General features: G+C 39.1%; 1 protein-coding gene across 5 annotated transcripts in view; it reads left to right on the forward strand.

Moving 5' to 3' along the window:
* The window catches only part of LOC132818728 (mesoderm induction early response protein 1-like), a 65,527-nt gene that overhangs the window by 37,997 nt on the left and 10,250 nt on the right, over positions 1 to 17,280 (forward strand). For 4 of the 5 annotated variants that reach the window (XM_060829775.1, XM_060829773.1, XM_060829774.1 and 1 more), the window contains 3 exons: positions 10,102 to 10,253; positions 14,937 to 15,018; positions 16,095 to 16,189. In XM_060829775.1, coding sequence (XP_060685758.1) covers positions 10,102 to 10,253; positions 14,937 to 15,018; positions 16,095 to 16,189 — 329 coding nt within the window. The remainder of the gene's footprint in view (positions 1 to 10,101; positions 10,254 to 14,936; positions 15,019 to 16,094; positions 16,190 to 17,280) is intronic. The other variant, XM_060829771.1, reaches the window with a different exon arrangement.

Genomic DNA, 17,280 nt, shown 5'->3' on the forward strand with positions numbered 1-17,280 from the left:
CAGGAGGTAGAGAATGGGTCGGAGGGTTGTTTTTCAGACTGGAGGTCTGTGACTAGCAGTGTTCCACAGAGATTGATACTGGGTCTATTTTTGTTTGTCATTTACAAGTCGTTCTGCTGTAACCTGTTTTGCTAATGCAAATTCACTAGCATGATTGAATTGGGGACCCTGTTTCTAAAGGTCAAACTTTTAAAACGTATTGACTGGAATGTGATTTCTTCATGTGCTGTTTCTAAAGTATGTTTTTTTAAAATATAATGTAGGGTTGCACAAGAACATAACCATCGTGTTATAGCAAAGCTATCTGTATGTAAATCATCTGGATGAAAATATAGAAGGTGTAGAAGATGGAGGTGACACCAAAATTGGTGGTATAGTGGATAGTGAAGAAGTTTATCAAAGATTACCAAGACATCTTGATCAATTTGGTCAATGGACTGAGGAGTAACAGAGTTAAATTTGGATAAATTTGAGGTATTGCAGTTTTGATCATACAAGGACAGAATTTACACACTTAATGGTCGGGCCTTGCGTAGTATTATAGTCAAAAATCAGACAACACTGGATCATAGTCCAACAGATTTATTTGAAACTGCAAGCTTTTGGAACCCACACTCCTTCCTCAGGCAGCTAGCTGACGTATGATTTTTGACTTTGTCCACCATAGTCCAACACTAGCATCTCCACAGCAAAGTAGTTGTAGAACAGAGACACCTGGGATTCAGGTGCATAATTCTTTGGAGTTGGCATCATATATGTGTTGGTTAAGAAGGTATTTAGCAAGCTTGCTTTCATTGCTCAAATGTTTGAATATAGCAGTTGAGATGTTATGTTGAAGTTGTACAGGACGTTGGTAGGGCCTTTTCTGGAGTATCATGTTCAGTTCTGGTCGCCCTGTTATAGGAAGGATACTTCTAGGCTGAAGAGGGTTCAGGAGGATGTTGCCGGAAATGGAGGGTTTGAGTTATATGGAGAGACTGGATAAACTGGGACTTTTTTTCATTAGAACATGAGTAGTTGAGAGGTGACCTTATGGAGGGTAATAGAATCATAAGGGGTATAGATAAGGTGAATAGCAGGTGTCTTTTCCTCAAGGTGGGGGATTTCAAGACTAGGGAACATACTTTTAAGGTGAGAGGAGAAAGATTTTAAAAAGACTAGGCAAATGTTTTACACAATTTTCGTGTATGGAATGAACTTCTAGAGGAAGTGGCGGATGTGGCTACAGTTCCAACATGTAAAAGACAGTTACACCAGTATATGAACAGGAAATGTTTGGAGGGTTATGGGGCCAAGCGTAGGACTAGTTTAGTTTGGAATTATGTTCAGCATAGACTGTTTGGAACGAAGAATCTGTTTCCTTGCTGTATGACTCTATCACTCTCCTTCCATTCCCACCTAAAATTGTCATTTGCAAATTTGGTAATAGTACATTAACTTCCATTGTCCAAGTCAAATATATTCTAAATAATTGTGACCTGAGCACTAATCCCTATGGCATTCCACTAGTTACTATTGCCATCATGAAAATGTCCCCTTTGTCCCATCTCTCTATCCTCTTATTTGATCGCCAATCCTCTCTGCATGCGAGTATAGTACCTCCAAAACCACCTCTTAAATGTTTTTCAGGTATGTTTTTGAATGCCTTTTAGAAATCTAAATATATTATATCTATAGGTTCCTTTTTATCTCCTGCATGTTACCTTTTTGTAGAAATCTAAGAAATTTGTCAAGCTTGCTTTTTCCTTCATGTAGCTTTGCTGATTCTGCTTGATTACGTTATGTATTTTGCAATGTTCGGCTATTACACACTTTTATGATGAGCAGTGACACTGAAAATGTGAAATAGAAGCAGAAGTTTGGCTAATTCAGCCTGCTAAATCAAGGCTGATGCTCTACATCAATGTCATGTTTCTGCATACTTCCATATTGCTTGGTTTCTATCTTGATTATGTACTTGGTAATTGAGTCTGTGGGTGAGTTGAGAGTGTGATGTTGGAAAAGTACAGCAGGTCAGGTACCATCCTGGGGGCGGGAGAATCAACGTTTCAGGCATAAGCCCTTAATTGCTCTCGACTCTGATCTCCAAAATCTGCAGTCCTCACTTTCTTCTAGCTCTCTGGGTTAAAGAATTATAAGATTCACCACCTTATGAGTAAAGAACTTCCTCCTCATATCATTCTTATATGGTATACCTCTAATTCCCTGACAGTTTTCCCAGGTTATGGAGCCAGTGTGGAACCTTGTGAAGCTTCTGAAGATCCCAAACATATCTTTTATTTACTATTAGCAAATTCTTTCTCGATGCCAATGTTACTATCAGGTAGCAAACAGCAAGTGACCAGCGGGGTTCCACAAGGATTACTGCTGGGACTGCAACTGTTTAAAGTATATATCAATGATTTTGGAGGAGGGAACTGAATATACTATTTATTAACCAGCATCTTTGGAGCCAGGAGTGTGCAGGTTGCTCACATATTCCAATTGATGAAAAGGTCCATGCTAATCAATGTAAGAACACGCACTAAGTAATAGAAATGTAATGCGGGGATATAAGCATCGCTGCTACATTTTATTTACAGCATAAATCACTTAAATAATATTGCAAATTTGTCTTAATTATAACTTAGTGGCAGAAAGTCTTCTCACTCAGACCCACAAATGACTATTTGGACATTGCAGAGATCGTGGTAATACAGTAAATATTCGGTATTTCAGGTCCATAATTTTTGCCGGTTTACTAAGAGTGCTGGTTCATAAATTGCTAGTTAAAACATAGTTGCTGTACCTAAATAGAAAAGGAACTTAAGAAAGTTGCACCACAAAGGGACATGGGATTACTTTTGCACAAAAGACGGCTAGCACAGGTGCAGAGGTAATCCGGAAAGCTAATGGAATGCTGGCTTTTCTTTCAAGGGGTTAAAGTATGGAACATAAGAACCAGGAGCTGGAGTAGACCATCTAGCCCTTTGAGACCCTCTGCCATTCAGTAATCTTTTTGTGGCCTCAACTTCATTTACCCATTCTCTCACCTAAATAGAGTTGAGAATGTGATGCTGGAAAAGTACAGCTAGTATGAATAAGGAAGTCTGACTGGAACAATACAAGGTTCAGGTGAGACCATATCTGGACTACTGAGATTGTAAGACATAGTCATGGAGGTGTACAGCACGGAAACAGATCCTTTGGTCCAACTTGTCCATGCCAACCAGATATCCCAACCTAATCTAGTCCCGTTTGCCAGTGCTTGGCCCATATCCCTCTAAACCCATCCACATAAGAGCAGAAATTAGGTCATATGGCCCATTGAGTCTGCTCTGCCATTTAATCATGACTGATAGGTTTTTCAACCCCATTTTCCTGCTTTCTCCCTGTAACCTTTGATCCCCTTGGCAATCAAGAACTTATCTATCTCTGTTTTAAATATACTCAATAACCTGGCCTCTACAGCCTTGTGTGGCAATGAATTCCATAGATTAACCACTCTGGCTAAAGAAGTTTCTCTTTATCTCTGTTATAAAAGTTCTTTTCTAACGCTATGCCCTTGATTCCTCATCTCTCCTGCCAGTGGAAGCTTTTTCACTCTGTCCAGACTGTTGAGTTTTCGGAAAGTTTCAACCAGATTCTTCCTTCTAAACTTCACATATGATCCCAGATCCTCAAATATTCCTATGTTAAACCTTCATTCCCATGAACATCCTCTGGAGCCACTCCAGGGCCAATACATCTCTCCTGAGTTATGGGACCTAGAATACTGTTGCTCACAATATTCTAAATGTGGTCTGACCAGAGCCTTCTAAAGTCTCAAAGTATATTCCTGCTTTTATATTTTAGTCCTCTTGAAATGAATGATAACATTTTATTTTCCCCCTAACTACCAACTCAACCTGCAACTTTACCTTAAGAGAAATCTGGATTAGGATTCCCAAGTCTCTTCGCACTTGTGATTTCTGAATTTTTTTCTCCATTTAGAAAATAGTCCATGCCTCTTCCTACCATACTTCATTACCTCAAACTTTCCCATGTTGTATTTCATCTGCCATTTCTTTGCCCACTCTATTAACCTGTCTAAATCTTTCTGCTCCCCCCCCCCCGCCTCCTCAATAGTATCTGCCCCTCCACCTATCTTTGTATTATCTGCAAACTTAGCCAGATTACCCTCCGTTCCTTCCCCCAAGTCATTGATATATAAAGTGAAAAGTTGTGGTCCCAACAGCGACCCTTGTGGAACACCACTAATCACTGGCTTCCATCCTGAGAAGGACCCTTTTATTCCCATTCTCTGCCTTCGGCCAAACAGCCAATCGACTATCCATGCTAGTACCTGGCCTCTAACACCATGGGCCCTTATCTTACTCAGCAGCGTCCTGTGCAGCACACTATTGAAGGCCTTCTGGAAATCCAGATAGATAACATCCATTGGCTCTCCTTGGTCTAACCTGATTGTTACCTCTTTGAAGAATTCAAACAGATGTGTCAGGCATGACCTCCTCTTGTTGAAACCATGTTGCCTTTGACTCATTTTGCTATGCACTTCCAAGTATTCAGAAAATCTCATCCGTCACAATGGACTCCAAAATCTTACCAATGACTGAGGTCAGACTAATTGGCTTATAATTTTCCATCTTTTTCATGCTCCTCCTCGGTGGGTGGGGGGGGGGGGGGAATGTTACATTAGTGATTTTCCAGTCCTCTTGGACCCTCCCTGACTCCAGTAATGATCCCTGTATGGACAGTTTGTCTTAGGAGCAAAGGTTAAACAGATTGGGACTCTACTCATTGGAGTTTAGAGGAATGAGAGGTCATCTGGGATTCCTCAAGGGTTTGGTCTTTTTGGATCTCCTTGCCACAAAGAATTGTGGGGCAGAGTCCTTGTCTTTTTAAGGCTGAGGTGGATAGGTTCTTGATCAGTAGGAAATAAAGGGTTATGGGGAAAGTGCAGGAAATTGGATTTGGAGTGTCAAATCATCCATGATCCTCTTGAATGGCTGACTCTTGTTCCTATTTCTTATGTTTTGACATCCTCAAAACAAATTCCAATGGCTTTGTCAAATATAATTTCCTTTTTCATAAATCCATGTTCTCTTTGTCCAGTCCTACCTGTTTTTTTTGAGTCCAGTTCTCTCAGTCTTTATAAGAGACCCTGATTGTTTTTTTTTCCCCTACTATTGTTGTCAAGCCAATAGGTTTGTAGTTCCCTGTTTACCCTTGCCTCACTTCCTCAATAGTGGGTCTCTTATGCTACCTTCTAATCTGCAAACACTATAATCTATAGAATTTAGTTTTCATGAAACAATGGAAGCATGCTATACTAATTCCTGCAGCATGTATTATAATAGAATTTATTAGTAATCTTAAGACATGTTTGAGTAATAGCCACCACAATATGATTGATCTACTCTTCTCCCTTTCATACCGCTTGCAAAATTCAAAGACAAATATTTAAAATTCAATAAGGACAACTTTGTTAGAATGAACGTTCAGGTGAATTTTAATTTTAAGGTTAGGAGATAGATCGAAAGAAAGTGGGGCAGATGTTCAGTGAAATATTTCATGTGTCTTTGAATAAGTATATTCCTATTGTAAGGATTCTAAAGGGAGAGCCCACTATGTGGTTGATTAAAGTTAAGGAAGGCCTCAGACTTGCATGATTGTACAAAGATGAGTGGGATGTTCGATGAATTTTTAAAAATGACAGAATAAATAAAAGGTTAATCATGAGAGAAAAAAAATGAGTATGAAAGGAAGCCAGCTAGAAATGTAAGAAACATAGTAAAAGTTTCTTCAGGTATTTAAAAAAGGAAAAGAATAAGTAGTGAGTGTCGGTCCTCTAAAGTGAGAATAGGGAATTAATAGTAAATTTAAGGAAATGTTAGATGAAATGAACAAATACTGTTTCTGGAAAAATTCCATTAGACTAGAAATATGACTATTCAAAAAGGGAGAGGGTAGAAAACAGGAAGCTAAAGGCATCTGTCTGGGGTACGTTTTAAAATGGGTCTTTAACAATGTTAAAGCTGGGTAATTAGGAAAAATTAAAGGTAATCAAGAAGAGATAGCATAGTTTTGTTGAAGAGAAATCACCTTTAACTGATTTGTTAGAATTCTTTCAAACAACAACGTGTGCAGTAGGTAAAAAGGAACTTGTTAATGTAGTATAGTTAGATTTACAAAAGGCATTTGACGAGATCTCACCTAAAAGGTTATTGCACAAAGTAGGAGCTTGTGGTGTAGGGTGTAATGTTAGAATGGAAAAAAGATTGGCTGACTGAAAAAAAAATGCAGAAATTATTCATTGTCTCATTGGCAGGATGTGGCAAGTGCAGCTTTACAGGAGTCTGCTGGGGTTTCAGCCCTTTACCGTTTATTTGATGACTTCATAGAAGGAGCAATGGTGTTGTAGCTAGATTAGCAGATGATTCAGCATAGATAGGAAAGTATGTTTTGAAGAGCATATAAAATAGTTTCAGATGGATACAGCTTAGTGATCAGGCAAAAATGCAACAGATGGAGTAGAACATGGGAACATGAGAGGGTTCACTTTGGCAGGAAGAATGATAAAGGAATACTGGAAAGACAATGAATGACTGGAATTCTTCGATTTAATGCATTAATAACCAATTTAGTTTGCACGTACAGTAGTTAAGGTTAACGAAATGCTGTCCTTTTAATACAAAAGAGATTGAGCATAAAAATGAAAATGCACCGCCACAGTTAATATGGGGCATTGCAGTAGTAGTCTCCGTATTTACAGAAAAATGTAAATGTGCATGGAAGCAGGTCAGAGAACATTTACTAGATTGGCACTTGAACAGGTTATTTTACGAGGAAAGCTTGCACAAATTATACTTCTTCCCCTTGGAGATTAGAAGACCGACGGTGACTTGATGTATAAGATGCAAAATGGTCTCGACAAGGTCGTTGAGACTAAATTCAGGATGAGGTATTGCTGACTACTGTACTACTTAGTTTCAAGTCCTCTCTACTGTCTTAGTTTTATATCTTAATTTGCCAGAACACTGGTTTCAGTATGCTTCAGCTGGGGTTTAGGTACATAATTCTTTAAGAATTGCATTGCAGGCAGACAGGGTGGTTGAGGTATTGATCATGTTTGTCTTCATTGCTCAGACTGAGTATTGGAGTTGGGACATTGTGTTGAGGTTGCACAGGATATTGGTGAAGTCACTTATGGAGTACTGTGTATAGTTCTGATTGCCCTACTATAGGAATGATATTAAATTAAAGATGGTTCAGAAAAGGTTTACCAGGATGGTACTGGGACTGGAGGGTTTGAGTTATAAGGAGAAGCTGGATAGGCTGTGCACATTTTTCACTGGAGTGTAGAGGTTGAAGGGTGATCTTTAAAGAAGTTTATAACACCATAAGAGTCATCAGTAAGGTGAATAGCAAAGGTCTTTTCCCTGCGATGGGGAAATCGAAAACTGGGGGGCATATTTTTAGGTGTGAGGAGAAAGATTTAAAAGGACCCCAGGGGCACTTTCTTCCAGAGGCTGGTTTATATGTAGAATAAATCGTGGTAGATGCAGGTATGTTATGACATTTAAAAGACAATTGGTCAGGTACATGAATGGTTTAAAGGGATATGAACCAATCGCAGACAGGTGGAACTAGTTTAGTTTGGGAAGCTTGGTCTGCATGGACAAGTTGGACCAAAGGATTTGTTTCAATGCTGTTTGATTCTGTTTTAGGTGCTGCCTTTTAATTCAGCCCTAGCTGCACTCACTTTCTAAACAGACTAACTTTTGCAGTCATGCCAGTTGTTGGTATCTATATGGACCACAATGACTGTATCTTTTACCCTGCACCTTCCCAAGTTTCTCTCCAATACAGAGCAGATCAACAAACTCTGGCATCGAGCAGGTGCAACATAACCTTTTGGACTCTGTCAACTGCTGATAACTGTCTATTCTCCAGACTAAACTGTCCCTTACCATTACATTCCTGTTGACCCCTCCAACTTGAACGGTTTCCTGTTTATCAGTGTCATGGTCAGTTCAGATATTCACTCTGTAGCCCCTGTTTTTCCGCATATACACTATCAGATCTTGAGCTCTCAAATAAAAGCAAAATATTATGGATGGCTGGAATAAAGTGCCGGAGAAACTCAGAACTCAAATTCTGATGATGTCTGTGGAAAGATAAACAACTTTTCAAGTCTCGTATGACTTTTCTTTGGTTAGTCACACTGAACTCAACATTAACTCTATTTCTGTCTCCATAGATGCTGCCAGACCTACTGAGTTTTCCACTTCAATTTTATTTCAGAATTTCAAACCTGTTGGATAATTGCAAGGATTTAGGCCAGCGATCACTCTAATTTTCTTAGGTGCATAGGCCTTTGAGGACCATGCACAGCAGCAAAATCTGGTACCAGAAGTCAATGCCGTGATAGGCATGCTGATCAGCTTAGGGATGTACTTTGGCTCAGGCACCTCCACACCTACAATCTTGATCCCATAACTTTCTCCCTTACTGTCACGCCACCTGTCCTTGACTATGGACCAAATCTGCTGTCTCTAACCTAACAGGTGTGATTGTCTCCTGGAACTAGAAAGTGTCCAGTTAAAATATCTCCTACCCTGATCGATGTGTTACAATGTTTGCAGCTCAGCCTCCAGTTCAGTGACTCTGAGGCAAAGTTTCTCCAAATGCAGACACTTAGTTCAGATGTGTTTTCTTTTTAAGCAAAGGAAATGGGTATCTGCATTCTGAAGCCACCATTTGTCACCTGCTTGGCACCTTTATATCATATAACTGTTTCACTAATTGCACTTTGAATGTTTTCTATAGACCTGCCTGTGCTTAGATGTTTTTAATTGGGGCGGCACCGTGGCTCAGTGGTTAGCTTGCTGCCTCACAACAGCAGGGTCCCAGGTTCAATTCTAGCCTCTGACGACTGTCTGTGTGGAGTTTGCACATTCTCCCTGTCTGCGTGGGTGTTCATGAATCAGTCAGGTGAATTGGCCGTGCTAAATTGCCCGTAGTGTTAGGTACATTAGTCAGAGGGAATGGGTCTGTGTGAGTTACTTTTCGGAGGACTTGTTGGGTCAAAGGGCCTGCTTCCACACTGTAGGGAATCTAATCTTTAAAAAAAAGTTCTACAAATCTTTATTGAAATTCTATAATTAAGGTAAATAATAAAAACTCACCAGTCTACCTAAAAAGCTTTTATTACTCTTAGTAAGATATGTAACTGTTTGAACCTCAGTTACTAAATCTACCCATTTTGAAAATTAATGACCTATCAAACCAGTTATGCTTTCCTGCAAGGTCATAATCTGGAACCATGGATTGGATACATGTTCCTGGCTGTCTCCTGTTTTCTGTTTCTGTTTTCTGCATCTGTTCTGTTGGGCCCCATAGAAATTTTGCATGTATCAATGTGTCTTAGTCATCTGAAAAGATCGTATCACAAAATGTTTGCCTCTATCTATCTTGTTATTTAGACTTGGAGGCGAGGATGACCATTTTAAAAACTAAAATCAAAATTCTTACAAGAAAACATGCCATTTGGCTCTTTGCTAGCACATTCAAAATTGATCCGACTACTTGGATGAGTTCATTGTTTTAAACCTTGGTAATCATTATTATACCCTGGAGTCATGTGACCAAGATGAGTTTGATCCTTAATTTTCGTTGTTAGCCAGGGTGTTATTAGGGTATACAATAGTCCTTATGATCTTGAGATCTGAAAGAAGTCAACATAAGTTGCTGCATCTGTTGTTATCCCACTTCAGACCTGCGTGGTGACTAGCTAAGATATCCCCGAATGTTAGATAGCTTGCTGAAAATTTTTTGTTTAGGCTTGTTCCTGAAGAATAGTCACTTGAATGAACTAATGAAAAATCCTTTGCCACAGTAAGTAACTATTTGGAGAAAAATATTACTGGCAAAGGGAAACTGTTTTGAATTTGCCAAATATTTTCTTCAGATTTCAAAGTTTTCTATGAGACATAAGGATTGGTTATATCTTTTGTAAAAGTGGTACTTTTTTTTGTAAAACCTAAGATGCATAGTGAGCACAAATATATGGTCTAGATAAAAGCTGTGCACTAATGGATCTTATGAAAATCTGTCTAGTATATGAGAATGAAGACCAGTTGTTGTGGAATCCTGATTTTCTGCCTGAGAATAAAGTGGTGGAATTTCTTTGTGATGCTAGTAAGCGCACGGGTGAGGAGAAAGGATTGGATGCAATACCGGAAGGCTCGCACATAAAAGACAATGAACAGGTTTGTCATATACATTGAAATTGAAAGTTGTTGTTTTATTTGTTAAAGAGAAGCAATTTGCAAATGAAGTCAAAATTTTGCAAAATAATAGTTTAAATCATTGAATTTAAAAGTCCTAAAACTCTAGAGTATATCTATTCTTTTTTTGAACCTGTTCAGGCAAATGTAGGAAACTGGTATTACATTTTAGTTTAAACAAACTTAACCATTCAAGAATCATGAGGTAGTGGCAAACGTTTGCCTTGGGTAAAATCACTAACAACATTATATAAATGTTTTCTTTTTGCTTATTCTTTCATAGGATGTAGGCATTGCTGGCAATGTCAGCTTTTGTTGTTCATCCCTAATTCCTGTGAACTAAGTGGCTTGGTAGGCCATTTCAGAGGGGTAGTTAAGAGTTAACCACATTGCTGTGGGTCTGGAAGTCACTTGTAGGCCAGACTGGATAAGGACTGCAGTATCTTCCCTGAAGGGCATTAGTGAACCAGGTGGGTTTTACGACAGTCAATTTTGGATCATGGTCACCATTACTGAGACTATATTCCAAATAATATAATTGCATTTAAATTCCACCAGCTGCCATGTGGGATTTTATGCCTGAAGGTCATTAGCCTGGTCTGTGGATTATATTCCACCGACATTATAATATTTGAATCTTTAGTTCAAGCTGCAGATTATTTTGAACTGGTTATTTAAACGACACTTTCTATTATACAACTTCACAAAATAGGATTTTATTCTTCAAAACCAGTAGAACGTGCTTTGCTTTTAAATTTAAATTTTGAAACAATTTCAATATCTAAATGATTGCAGCAATGCATACAATCAAGTCATATATATCTATTAAAATTTATATTGTTAACATTCTGATTCAAAATGTATTAATTTCCATTGTCAGGCAATTTTGAAAGAGTTTATTTTAGGTTTATTTTATGTCTATACTATGTATGAACAGCCTCTTGTATCAACCATACTTCAGTTGATAATACTGTGGTCTTTCAGTAACAAGATTCTGGTGTCAAGACACCTCTAGACCTTGAAAACAAAAGGCAAGACAAATACTCCGTGCAGAACTGACAGAATGCTACGCCGCCAGGGTACAATTTTTCAACTAAGATACTAGAACAGTCGCCCTTGGTAGCCATAAAAAGTCCAATGACATTATTTTACAAAAGTCTAGGGCAAGTTAGTTTTGGTGTTGTATCCAATATTTATCTCCCAGTCGAGATCCTAAACAAGTTGACTGTTATCTCAACAGTGTTTGGAGTTTGCAATGTGCAAGTTGGCTCTAAAGTACTTTGAGACACCCAGTAGTTTTGAAAAATGTAAGGTAAATGTAATTATTTTCCTTCACTTAATTATCATAACCTTGGTAGATCTAGAACCTCATCCTGACCCCCTCATAGGATCCAGTCATTTTCGAGCCCGCATGTTAGTTACATGTCATGATTCAAAATTAAATTGTAAATTATCCTTTGCACTATATTGTTTTTAAACTTCATTCAGTGTGTGAACTTCACTGGCTGGGCCACAGTTTATTGCCTGTGTCTCATTGCCGTTGCATAGATGGTGGTGAGCTGCCACCACTGCAGTTCACCTTGATGTAGGTACATCCAAATTGCTACTGGGGTAAGTTCCAGGACATTGTTCCTTAAATGTCGTTGGGTCAACAATATTGTTCCAAGCCAGGATAGTGAGTGTATTGATGTGGACTTTGCAGGTGGCTTTATTCCCAGGGATCTCCTGCCTCCTCCTCCTCTTTAGTAGTGAGCATTGGTTTAGAAAGTACTATTTAAGCAATCTTGGTAAATTTTGCAATGTACCTTGTACCACAGTGCTGCTACTGTGCATTAGTAGTGAAGGAATGAATGTTTGCAGTTATTGTGCCAGTCAAATGGGGTGGCTTTACTCTGAATGGTATCAAATCTCTCAAGTGTTGCTGTAACTCAACTTATCCAGACAAGTGAGGAGTATTCCATCTCACACCTAAGTTGTGCCTTGTAGATGGTTGGCAGGCTTTGGGGAATAAGAAGGTGACTGACTTGCTTCAGGGTTCCCAGCTTCAGACCTGGTCTTGTCACAATGTTTATATCTTGTCCCTCAGAGACACTTGCGTCCCATGAGTAAATTATAAGTTTCATACGTAATGGTGGCCACAGGAATTGGTCATTTCAGTCACAAGTGCCTGGTAATGCTTCTCACCACTTGTCTCCAAACCTGGATATCGTCTCGGTCTAGTTGCATTTGTATGCGGACTGCTTCTGTATCTAAGTTGCAACTAGTGCTGAACATGGTTGAACATCCTGACTCTGACCTCAATGGAGAGAAGGTTATTAATGAAACAGTTGAGGTTGATAGGGCCTAGGGTACTACCTGAGGAACTTTGCAGAGGTATCCTGCAGCTGAGATGACTGATCTCAATAAAGATACTGTTACTTTGTGCTCAGTGTAACTTCATTACCAGCAGAAGTATTTTCCCAATTCAAGTTGACTCTCATCTTATTAGAGCTCTCTGTTCTGCTACATTTGGTCAAATGAAGTCAAATGGCATCAGGTCAGATTTGGGTAATTTAAACTTGCCCTCAGCTGATATATCAACCCACCTCCATGTTAAACACCAGTTGGAAGAAGCACTGAAAGTAGCAACAGTGGAAAAACGTACTGCGGGTAGAAGTCTTCACTGTCCATTACGAAGGTTTCACACTTTTACTCCCAGATTTTGCCACGTATTGGAGGAGTCAACATCTGAACTTGACAGAATCCAACCTGACCATCAGTAAGACATTACTGCTGTGTAAAGTGCCACTGAATAGCAGTGTCCCTATTAGGCAGATGGAGGGAACCAGGAAGATGGTCAACTCTGTCTTAATTGATTTGCTGCAGTTGCATCTGTCTCTCTAGTGAAGCTGCATCTCAACACTCCATCATCTTTGTAGAGACAAAGTCTTTCTTTTTTTCACATGGAATTTACCGTTGATCATATTGTATGACATTTTTGTCATGATAAATGAGAGTTTCAGAACAGATCCAGCAGCTTAGAAATGAGCCTCTGGTAGGTGCTATGAGCCATCAGTGTCAGACTTGTACTTCATTAAAATTTGTTACCCCAAGACCTAGCTTATATGTCCCTACCTTGACCATCAAACCAAAATATCAATCTTGCATTCAATGAAAAGGGCATGTTAGGAGTAGACCTATGTGAGAATAAAAATGAAGGGAGGAGACTTTGAGGGCATCCTCTAACCCAAGATTGGAAGTAGGGAAATTCTCACTGCAATATTCAGTACTGTAACTCCTCTTGCTGAAAAATCCACGTCCATATGCATCAAGATCTGGTGGGTGGCACAGTGGTTAGCACTGCTGTCTCACAGCACCTGAGACTCTGGTTCAATTCCCGACTCGGGCGACTGACTGTGTGGAGTTTACACGTTCTCCCCGTGTCTGCGTGGATTTCCTCTGGGTGCTCCGGTTTCCTCCCACAGTCCAAAGATGTGCGGGCCAGGCGAATTGGTCATGCTAAATTGCCCGTAGTGTTAGATAAGGGGTAAATGTATGGGTGGGTTGCGCTTCGGCGGGTCGGTGTGGACCTGTTGGGCCGAAGGGCCTGCTTCCACACTGTAAGTAATCTAATCTAAAAAACTTTTAAAGATTAGGCTGAAAAATGGGACATTTTGCAGCATTGAAGTGCCATCTCTAAGTCAGAGTCCAGTCATTTCCGTTCGGTATTCAAGACATTACTGTTACTATGGATTACCAATCCGAAACAACTGGACCCACCATATAAATCGTGTGACTGTTGAGATGGGCCAGAGACTGGGAATTCTGAGACAAGTAACTCGACTCATATTGCTGTACTATCCAGCATCTGCAAAAAACAACAAACTGCAGATGCTGTAAAATACATCATCTACAAAGCACAAGTAGTGCGTGTGATTGGAATGCTCGCCACTTGCCAGGATGAATGCAACTCCAATACCACTAGCATCCAGGACAAAGCAGTCTGCACCGATATACACTTCTACCACCTTTTTATATATTCGCTTCATCCTCTGCTGACTTGCACTGACAGCCATATCCACAAAACACCTCATTTCTGAAAGCACCTTCTATTCACACTACGTACCAAGAAGACAGTAACAGATTCATGGTAATGCTATCATCCTGCGAGTTCCTCTACATCCCACATACTATCCTGACTTGTAACTGTTTCAAAATCCTGAGAAACCCCCTTTCTAATAGCACTGTTGTGTACCTGCACCAGAGAAATGCAGTGCTTTCACAAAGCCTGCTTCCATTTCATGAGATTTTTCTAATTTTCAGTCACATTACATTGATAAAATTTGAATTATCCTCCAGTTCATATAATGCAACATGTAAGAGAGATGCTTATTAAAAAAACGCCGTGCATAAACTGTCTTGTCACATTCGTAAGATTTTTGTGATTTCCAAATGGAAGTCTTGGCATCCTGTTGAGCTGAATTATTAAGTCTGTTTCGCAGAGGCAAGTTGCATAATAATGTGATTTATCTCTACTCGAATCTAAGAAAAAAAAATTTTTTTTTAGAAATCAAACTGGATAAGAGTGCTTCAAATATCAGTAAATACAATAAATTCATAACAGAATAAGGTTTGGTTATTAATCATAAAAAATTTAAGTTATGAAAGTTTCTTTTATCTTCTCAGGCCTTGTATGAGTTGGTTAAATGCAACTTTGATACAGAAGAAGCATTGCGAAGATTGAGGTTTAATGTAAAAGCAGCCAGAGGTAAAAACATATTCATTTCCCACTAGGTGGTGGTGTTTCCTTTTCAGTTGAAAGCAGAATAGTTTAGCACGTTAGAAACTATTTAACTTGGCTTAATAGTAATTCTTTGTTTTTAAAGATCTGTTGGGATAAGATGCTTCCTTTTCTCCATGCTCTACATTTTTCCACCTAACTTACCCACAATTTTTAATTTCAAGGTTGTTTCACCCATTTCACATTCAGTAACTTTCGTTAAATTTGACCAGAGAAATGTTTGTTTCCTCCACTTGAAATGCATTTGAAGTCTTTCAGCCCTTTATTGATATATTTGTAAAATTAAGCTGTCCGTAATACATGCATCCCTATTTCCAAGGAGAAAGTGAGGATTGCAGATGCTGGAGATCAGAGCTTAAAAATGTGTTGCTGGAAAAGTGCAGCAGGTCAGGCAGCATCAAAGGAGCAGGAGAATCGACATTTTGGGCATAAGCCTAAAGAAGGGCTTATGCCTGAAACGTCGATTCTCCTGCTCTTGATGGAAATAATTGAGACAACTTTGACTATCTGTATCTTTTAATTAAGATTAACTCATTGCCTAAAGGGAGGCTACTTTGGTACTCAAATGCCTTCCAATGCCAGTGCAGAAAATACTGTCCAAGAGTAGCAAACAAAAACTTTTTATTTCCTTACACACCCCTTATCCCAAATCCTAAAACAAAGTTATTGTTGTAGGTACTTTACAGTTACTTAGAGCCAACAAACTTTCCCAAGTGGCAAGGGAAAAAAACTGCGCTGTCTATCGATCACCTATGGTTGCTGTCACCTAGACAGTTTGTTTCTATAATTTGTAACTTTAGAGGAAAGCCTTGGTGAAATGTCTGTTAATAAAAACTGAACCTAGCTGAGAGATTTTTGGGGTTCACTGGATCTGTCAACCAATCAAGTAGAAAGTCTCAGCTCTGCTCTAAATATTACGAAGCTCTTTAAATTATAGCAGCTATGTATTTACGAATTGTGTTGGAGGCTGTGTACCCATTCTTCTCTTCTCTCTTACCACCCCACCCCCACTCCCACCCCCACCCCCACCAAACTTGCTGTAGAAGAGCTCTCAATTTGGAGTGAAGAAGAATGTAGGAATTTTGAACAGGGACTTAAGGCATATGGAAAAGATTTTCATCTGATCCAGGCTAACAAGGTATAAAATTTTGCATTCATGTTTGTATTCCTGAATTGAACCACTCAGAATTTTCCAATACATTTTATTAAATCAAATTGTAAAATATTTAAAGTTGAAATGCTATCCAGTAGGTCCAATTTATAATCAGGCAGCTAAAAAGGAACCAAAACAATTTTTGAAAATAGTTTTATTGCTTTCTGGAAATCAAACAACAGGTGAGGAAAAGCGACAACCATGATTTCAGGTCAACTATATGTTTCTTTTTCTATTCTGTTATTACTCTGGACGTTCTAATGGTGAAATTTCATAAATCTTAGGAATATCTGTATGTTACTTACATTTTCATGGTATTACAAAAGAAAGAACTAGACTATCCATTAGTGTTTTGTCATGGAATTCTTTAGGTTATGTACAAACAACAGGACTCTTCTTTCCCCCCTCTCTCTCCCCCCCCCCCCCCCCCCCCCCCAATCAAATTAGCTTTGTGGAAAATTACTTTCTTTACAAATTAATTTTTTAATACACTGTAATGAAACTGTGACTTCACTTCCCATTATTACTGATCCATCAATAACTAGCTGTCAATAGTTTCAGTGAAGCATTAGAAGGTCTCTTAAGGAATTGGAGTTATTAATGCGAACAACAAGGTTTCTATAGCAAGTTGCGTTAAAGACACACTTGCTTATCAGCTTTAAGGTTGGCCGTCATGTCTGAAAGTATTGGCCTGAGGGGTGAGGGTTAAGAGTAATTAAATGGGTTCTTGACATTGATCAGCACTTTGAGGGTTGGGGTGATGGTTTTTAGGGTCTGCTGGAAGTGGGAAAATGTTCAGATATTCTGGGCAAGTGACAGTCAAAGCTTTTTGGAATGTAGGGAAAGATCTTCAAGCATTGAGGAATTTAAAAATCTGGTTCAATTATGACAAATTGGGTAGCATTAGGAATGTGACCCAGAGGTGATTCTGGAGTCCTATTGAACATTGGCTTAGAGGTGTTGGCAGTCAGAACTGATGGAATTAGTTGTTGATGACTGGCAGTGTTGGTTGAGGAAGATCTAGCACTTTGGTGATGTAAGGAGATTAAGGTGAATGAGACTCTGATTGCATTTGA

This window comes from Hemiscyllium ocellatum, chromosome 9, assembly GCF_020745735.1.
Source record: "Hemiscyllium ocellatum isolate sHemOce1 chromosome 9, sHemOce1.pat.X.cur, whole genome shotgun sequence".
Taxonomy (NCBI): Eukaryota; Metazoa; Chordata; class Chondrichthyes; order Orectolobiformes; family Hemiscylliidae; genus Hemiscyllium; species Hemiscyllium ocellatum.